We start from the raw sequence: 8,482 nt of genomic DNA, 5'->3' as shown, positions 1-8,482 counted from the left end.
TTGCAGCAATCAACCATTTACACTTGCCGAGTCAGCAGAGTCAGCGGAGTTTACCCAGCTCACAACGCTCAATATCAATATGAACCATATGCAGTACATCCCACACGTGTGCTGCCAGAAGTTGCAGACGCTGGTGCTAAGAAATGTCACTAGTGTGTTTTCTTGGAGCAAGCTGGCAAATACCAAGCAGGCGGAAACCATTGTGTTTTCCAGCCTGCGCAAATTGGAGTTTGAATTGTATAAAAGTTTTGATGTGCAAAGCATTGGGAGTTCGAGTGAATTGCAGTTCCCAGCTCTCCAGAAGCTGAGAGTCACAGTCTTGACATTTGACATGCTGGAAGAATTTATGGATTTCAAGGTGTTAAAGTGCCCACATGTTACACAGCTTTACATTGACGTCAATGAATTTAAGGACCATTTAGATGATGATTTCAATATCCCAATGCAGCACAGCAAAAATCTGGCAGCCAGTATAAAGCAGCATATTCCCAATGTGACTGAGTTAAGTATAGGTCGTTATTCTTGTAATAGCAAGATCCTATTTTACGATGAGTTGGTTAGCCTTTACATTGACCAGCTTGTTCACGTCAACATCTCTTTCCCAATAACATTCACTGCAACACAGTTTTCCTGCGAGCTCGTGCACTTGTCGCTGAATCTCGATTTGAATACTTTGCAGAGCCTTCCAAACGTGCTTTTTGAAACACTGGAATACTTGGACTTGATCAATGTACATCCCACATTTGCATGGGAGAAAATGCTAAAAAACGATTCGACAGCTGAGGATATATGCTTTAAGCGCTTGGGATCTTTGAACATCAAATACAGTGAGAGTATTGAGAACGAGGAGAATAGTGAAAGAGAGTACATTGCTTTGGAATGCCAGCAATTTATAAGCAGCCAGAAGGAGCAGCAGAAAAAACAGAGTACAGTCAATGCTTTGTGCCCCAGACTGGAGAATCTGTGGATTAGTAATGCCACGGTCCCCAGACTCCAAAAAATAATGAGATGCGGCTCTGGCCAGTGGCCCTGTGTCAGGAGTGTAGACATATGGTTCCAGAAATACGACATTTCCAATGTTTTGGATATCATTGACAGCAATGAATATATGCAAGCTACATCTGCGTTTGCTGAATATATGGTCAAGGCAATGCTCAATGTTAATAACTTAAAGATGCTGTTGTTCGACAACAGCGACAAGCATTTAAAGCAATTTTGCAGCATTGTTTCCAACGGCTACGCTCACCGGCTAATAAGCTACGATTGCGGTATTCCAGTTGTGTGGACAGCCAATGCGTTTTCGCCTGAGCTTAGGCACCTGAGTGCCAATTTGGATGTAAATGGAAAACAGGCCCTGCCAAAAATCAACGTGGCAAATATTGAGTCAATTGAACTGACAGGAGTCATAAGCGGCGTTTCATGGAAGAGCTTTGCAAGCAATAGTGGTGATTCAGCGAGTATTACTTTCAGCAACTTAAAAAAATTGACTGTGCACCACTCCTACATGGAAGATGAACCCGCGCTAGCAGACAAAAATGATTCTGAAACAAGCAGCAAAGAATATTTTGTGTTGCACATGCCCAAATTAAATGACATTACTCTTTACGAAATTGGTAACAACTTTGGGCTTTTGAACGCCTCTATCGAGTTCAGGCGCTTGAAGCATGCATATATTCATGGATCGCATACGCTTAATTTATTGGGCAATACAAGCAAGGCATGTATTGACGGATGCACGGTTGATATAAGGCTAAATTCTGATGCTGATTTGGATGCGTTCTACGAGGCAACAAACGCATTTTTTGGAAGCTCAACCAAAATAAGCCACGCAGAGCTGATTATCATTATAAATATGGACACAGACGTGTGTTTGCAAAAATGGGATTCGCGGCGCATTGAATGGACCAGCCTTCATATTTTGGAGATACGCGATGTGCTTAAGCTTGGCGCAGTTGTGGATATGCTGGCCAGAGTGCCCAAACTGACCAAACTAGAAGTGTATGGTATTCTCTTTGACGAGGCCTTTGAGCCCAGGCTTGACCAGGTCGAACCAATATCTACCAACATCAACGAGTTATACTTGCATGCCTCAGTCGATCATGATTGCAAAGAAGCAAAATTTGACAGTATCAAATACTTGATATTGGCTGCTCCATCATTAAAGAAAGTCAAGCTTTCGATGTATGAGGACTTTGATCACATGTCGTTTGTCGAGGAGTACAAGGACTTGCATCCACACGTGGCAAACATTGCTTGGGAGCAATTGTAGAAATACATTAGTTAACAAGTGAGTTTATAAGGTAGTTTATTGAGTTTAAGTTTGCATAACAAAAATAAAATGTGATGCATTTGCTATTCTTGCAAAAAAATATATAATACGTTAAGCAACGTCGGCACCACAATCGAGTGTGTGAATATTTAGTCGAATATTTAATGGTGAGCAATAATATAACCTATACAATATTGTTTTTGGACGCATTATTCTTATTCAGAAAGTTTAAAATAGTAAACATAATGATTAAAAATAGGTCCATCTAAAGTAGATTCTATTTTTGGACACTTATTTTAATTCGTATTTTTAAATAAATAGTTAAAAACAACTTTTTCATAAGATACATTTCTCATTTTGGAAAGTAATCCAAACGCTATTTTCCCCTCATAATTGCTGTGATTTGAGGGGAGCACTAGTTTTCTAGTGTTAAAAGTATGTTTGGGTTTTGATATAGTTTTTATTATCAAGGGAATCAAAAGTAAAACTAGACCCGAACTCGCCTTATATGTATATTTCGTTGCCTTTATTGTGCACACCATTGGTGAGAACTGGTTTTTCTGCAAGCAGACTGATGGCTTGGCGTGTTAAGATTATGATCTTCGCATGTGCGCATCCATGCATATACATTATCAAATGGAGAGCACATCAGGGTGTCATTATTATGTCCCCTGATTTGATCCTACATGGTACCATCTATTCCCTGTCAATCGGCATGTTGATGGAAACTCGTTTTACAACTCTCAGCGTCGACACCCACTTCTATATCATTAGTCTGCTCAACAGTATGAAAATGCATTATAGTATGTGTATTGGAGTCACCGATTAATATGTGCTGATCAGTATATAAAAACCCTTTCAAACTTGCGTTGCTGTTTACAACTACAATTTTAATTTGACAATACTGTCTTGAGATTGAACAATAAGTGAAAAACTGCCCCAAGAAAAACACACGATTGTAGCATTATTAAAGAAAAGCCGCGATTATTATTGTGGAATCTATAATTGACAAATGCATTTAGAAAAACAATTGTGTTGCAAAAAAAACAATTTTCAATATTTGCAGTAATATCAAATTTTTTACACGAGGGCAGATGTCTGCGTGTTTGGTATAAACAAATACAAAACATAATAGAGGAGGGACATATAATTTAGTGGCTTATTTACCCTTTGAATGCAATTGTTGTTTGCAGAAAATATTGTTGCATTTGAAGAGACAAAACAACAAAACTTGATTTTTGTTTTAAGGAAAATCACACGATTTGTATCATATTTTTAAAATTTAAAATTTGTATATAAGTAGACATTTTCCCTAAACCACAAATTAAAATACTATCTCGCAATCACCTAATATTTTTATTAATTCATTTTAAAGTCAGTATCACCATCATCACTAATGAAGTTCAGCGCTTTTGCTATTGTTTACCTTTCTGCAGTTGGGGGTATTTTCTGAAGCCTGTGGAATCAACCAGGCCATTTTTGATATCATCAAAGAACACAGGGGATTTAATGCAAAACCAACGATTGATTACAAGGGTGACATGGTTATTGGACAATGAAATGTGTATTCAAAAGACTGTTCTGATAGACTTTTCTCATTCCAATTGATAAAAAGATGGCTGACAATCAACTTAACACTGTTATCGATTGCCTATGTGGTGCCCAACACACATTTCAAGCCATTATCTTCCCTTTTCAAGAATCAAGATCGCCCTCATGGCCACTATACACATTTTTGTTATTGCTGGCTAACATCAAGGAATACCATTCTGTTTACAGCGCTGCCCACACAGCGCTGCCCCCTTTTTCAGTTCCTTAAGTAATTTTTGAAGACTTGAATATATTAATTTAGACCCACATTTTTATAGAGCATGACAGCCTAGTCAAAACACTGAACACGTATTTTTGAAAATATGTAAAGCTCAACAAGAACCAGTGGCGCGCGCTGGTCTCCTGGAAATTAAGTATTAATTGCATCGATGTGATGGAGCCTTCGCTGATCGCAGATATCAACAAAGCCAGCGGTGACATCACCAAACTAATCAGAGGAAATCTGCCGAATTGGAACACATATGATAACAAGGTGATACCAAAATTGACTAAGCATCGTGGTGCTGAGGTTGTTATAGTAAGAGGGGGGTGTGAGGAGCACTAGTTGTCTAGTGGTAAAAGTTAGGGGTGATTTTATAAAAGGTTTTATTACTGATGTTTCTAAAGTACTACTAGGGGCCAGCCTCATCTTATATATGTTCCCAGTCGCCTTTGTCGTGCACATTGTCCATTGTGCGCTCCGTTGGTGAGAACTGGATCTTCTGCGAGTAGACCGGTATCTTGGCAAGTCGATGTTGTGGTTTTCGTGCGTGTACGCTTATGCGTGTGCATTACAGGATGGGGGGCATGTTTGGGCATCAGTGTGATGCCTCCCTGATTTGCACCTGCATTATCCAATTAGCGTCCTATCGATCAGCGCGCAGGTGGGAACTTGTTTCGCGGTTCTCGACCTCAACATCTGCTTCCATATCTTCAGTCTGCGCAACAAAAACGTCAAGACCAGTGTCGCCAGCGGCGGTCTCATTCTGCTCGTGGAATACGTCGGACCTTAGCCGCCTGGCTCGGCTCGGGGGGGAGGGTGACTGGTCATATATGGGCAGTGCCTCCCGGCCATCCGGGTGGTGCTGCACGTCCTCCGAGCCTGCCTCCGTGAGCGCTCGACTTCTCTTGACCGGCCGGCCGGGCACGATCTCAGCTGTCGGCAGAGCCGGTTTCCTGGTCAGCAGTGCACCCGCGGGCCGTGTCACAATCACCTGATCGTAGGCCCGCGTGTGTCCCATGACTTGAGCGTCCTCGCCTTCTGGGGCTGTGCTGCCGTCCTCGTCGGAAACGAGAGCCCCGCCAGCCACATCTTCGCTATCGTCTCGGCTGTCGTTCACGTATTCTTCTTCTTCCTCTTCTTCACTCTCAGTGTCATGCTCATCCACATATGGCTCTTCAGCGGCTCTTGCAAGCAGTCCCTCGTAGGGCCCGGTACTGTCGCCGTCGCCATCATCCTCCATTTCGGATACGTCCTCAGCGACCACTTGGGCTGTTGGGACCTCTAGTCTGCCTGCTGGCTGGTGGCGGATCTCTGTCAGGAAGGATCTTGCTTCGCTGTTGTCCATGCTGTCCGGCGAGCCCGGCGACTGTGGGGGTGGTGTGAATGGTCCCACCCTAATGTGTGCGGGCTCCAAAGCGACTTGAGGGGCATCCTCCTCTTCCTCTTCGAGTGTGGTTGGGTGCCAGGGCGCGAATATCCTGGGGTGGGCCTGGCCCATGAACTGTACATGTGACTCGGGCGGGGAACCAACCGCCGGCGTCTCCGGCCATGAGTAGCCCGGGTCCGACGGGAGGGATATCAGCATTTGGGCCCTAGCTTCGGGCATTTGAGCGTATGCTCTTGGGCGCGGTGCCGACGGCCCTGGGCTGCCCCCGCCGAGGCCCGTGCCGCCGTCCCCGTACTCGCTGGTCGCCCACTCTGAGTCCGTCCACTCTGAGCCTGATGGCTCTGATCTGCGGGCGATCTCCGCGATCCGTTCTGAGGCTCCATGGTGGTACCGCGTGATCGCGTCGCCTGGTACAATGCGATGGAAGGGCTTGCCGTCAGCATAGGCCAGGTGGTAGGAGGTCTTGTGCCGCGACACGACTCGGAACGGACCCAGGCGGCGTGCAAACTGATCTGCCACTGAGCTGGCCTTGGGGAGTGCACGGCAGGTCACCCACTCACCCGGCTCAAACCAGATGGGGTCGATGCCTCTGTTGTCCCTGGCGTTGGCACGCTGGCGGACCATTTTGCGGTGCTCAGCTGCTTGCTCACGTATCATCTCGGTGATCTCCTCCTCACTGGGGGGGCTCTCACCCTCAGGGAACTGGGCGTATGCTGTCGCTACACGCACCGCAGGCTCGCCGAAGAAAACTGCCGCCGGGGTGTTGGCGATGGCCTCCGAGCGCGTACAGGCGTGTGCAGCTACAATGCGCGGGATGTGCTGCGTCCAGCCCTCCTCGTCCGGCTGATCGGTGAAACAGCATCGCAATGACTGCTTGAATTTCTTGACTGCGGCCTCAGCCAAGTCAGACTGAGCATGGTACTGGGCGGTTGTGATGTGCGTCACGCCCTCCCTGCTCAGGAAGTCCTCAAAGTCATGGGACACGAGCTGCGGGCCGTTGTCCGACGTGAGATATTTTGGCTTTCCGTAGGTGCCAAACCACTCGCTCTCAAGGACATCGGTGAGTGTTGCTGTTGTTGTGTCGTCCACTGCATAGATCTGCATGAACCCGCTCGCACTGTCAACTGCTACTAACGCATCCTGAGGTGCTTCTCCTCTGTCCCCAATGTGTAGCAAGTCGATGTAGACATGTTCGAGCGGCTTTGCAATGTACGACATGATCTTGGGTGTGTGTGACTTTTTCTGGATCGCTGTCATCTGGCAGGTGTGACAGCACTTTGTCAGACTTTCTACCACTGTGCCCAGGCCCGGACATGTAATCAGCTCGCGCACGAAGTCGAGGGTCCGCTTGTACCCAGCGTGTGCCAGGGCCTGGTGTGCCTTGCGTACAAAGTCTCGCGCCGCCTCACGCGTCAGTATGGGCACCCACATGCCTACTGGCCCGGGCGTGTCACTGGGGGCCAGAGCGTACAATCGCCCGTCACGCAAGGCCTTCTTGCTGACGACATTGTATTCGGGAGTTGTCGGACCGTTGAGTGCCTCGCGTTGTTTGCACAGCTTGATCCAGGACTGGATCTCAGCATCGTCATCCTGGCAGTGCAGAAAGTCCGCGACATTCGGTAAGTCCTCTAGCGCAGACGCGATTCTTGCGAACTGCTGGCTCATGGATGCCGGTGTCGGCGCCACGGGCAGGGTAGTAGCTGGGTCGGGTGCAGGCATAGGGGTCGGCTCGGGCGCAGGGGTAGGGGTAACTGTTGCCCCCTGTACGGCATGCCTCAGTCTGCCGCGCTTGTGCCGGACGGGTGTGTTGAGCGCCACCGGCAATGCCGGCTCCTGCTCGGGTGCCATGTCTGTTGTCTGTGCACTGCGTCTGGGTCTACCGCGCCCACGCCGCGTCGCCACTGGGGGCTCTGCTGCCGGGGATTTGGCCTGTGGTACGTCTGGAGTCACCGTAGCTGCTGCTGGCGCCTCCACTGGCTTACGCCTGGGACGGCCACGCTTGCGAGGCAGGTCTGCTGGGGGTGTGGGTGAAGTTGACGCAGTGATGGTCTGTCCCTCACGCCGTGGCCTGCCGCGCTTACGAGCCCCGCTCACAGGGGGCGTTGTATGGGCCGTCTGCGGCATTGTGGCCTGGCCGAGGACGGGGTTGCTTGCCTTGCGCTGGGGCTTGGTCTGCTGGATGGTCTGCGCTCGGTTGGCTGAGCGTGTACGGGCCGCTATAGTTTGCATGGGGGCAGCGGCGGTCATGGGGTTGTTCCTCATGGTGCCGCCGTTGGGAAGTGCGTCGGGCTCGTCGCCATTGGCATAGACGATTGGGGTTACTGCTGCAAAGGCCCCGATGCAATAGGCCACCCTCTCGCCATTTGATTCGCGTGTGAATTGGTCGCCCTCGAAATCCATGGCGCCAATTGTGTAGACATACTCGCCCCCAACTGTCTCGGTCGCTGGGTTGACAAGGGTGTTTACCTCATCATCATCTACATTGCCCAGTGTCTTTTTCTTTTGCGGGCGCAGGAACTCTTTTGCGCGTGATAGCCAGTCGGCGGTCTGCTGCAGTTCCCCAGGGCGGTGGACGATCATGTGCTTCTTTATGCCAAGCTCGCTGAGGCCAAGCTTGAATTGCGCCAGGGGGTCGGCGTCATTGGTGGTCTTGTGCGCGAACAGCGAGACCACCGTGCCGCAGTCCGTTTCGATCCTCAAGTTTGCACACCCATCAAGGTACGCATAGAAGTGCTTCACAGCCTCGTACACAGCGCACGCCTCGCGCCAGGTTGAGTGTTTCCTCCCTTGCATGCCTCCAAATGCCCGTGAGAAGTAGCATACCGGCGCCAGGTCCTCAGGGTCGTCAGAGCGCTGGGCCAGTAGCACGGCACCCACACCGGCGCCCGCAGCATCAGTGCGCAGTACCAGCGGTGCTCCAGGCGGGGGTATGTAGAGGTGTCGAACGTCGAGCAGTGCCTGCTTAAGCGCATGCCAGGGCTCCTGTAGTGATCTGATGTCGTCTTTCGTCAGC

At 48.9% G+C, this 8,482-nt stretch overlaps 1 protein-coding gene across 1 annotated transcript; it reads left to right on the top strand.

The window, feature by feature from the left end:
* The first annotated feature begins 867 nt into the window (after nt 1-867).
* Nucleotides 868-2,472, top strand: BX661DRAFT_187254 (uncharacterized protein). The gene has a single exon (XM_051537189.1). It carries the CDS (start codon nt 1,004-1,006, stop codon nt 2,267-2,269), a length of 1,266 nt encoding a protein of 421 aa, XP_051389520.1. The 5' UTR covers nt 868-1,003; the 3' UTR covers nt 2,270-2,472.
* Nucleotides 2,473-8,482: the final 6,010 nt, after the last annotated feature.

Source organism: Kickxella alabastrina, assembly GCF_025024165.1.
Source record: "Kickxella alabastrina strain RSA 675 chromosome Unknown BX661scaffold_24, whole genome shotgun sequence".
Lineage (NCBI taxonomy): Eukaryota > Fungi > Kickxellomycota > Kickxellomycetes > Kickxellales > Kickxellaceae > Kickxella > Kickxella alabastrina.
This window is presented reverse-complemented; position numbering and strand designations above follow the sequence as displayed.

Excerpts from the sequence above, each read along its gene's own strand:
- BX661DRAFT_187254 (XM_051537189.1), top strand. The coding sequence starts at position 1,004 with ATGAGATGCGGCTCTGGCCAGTGGCCCTGTGTCAGGAGTGTAGACATA.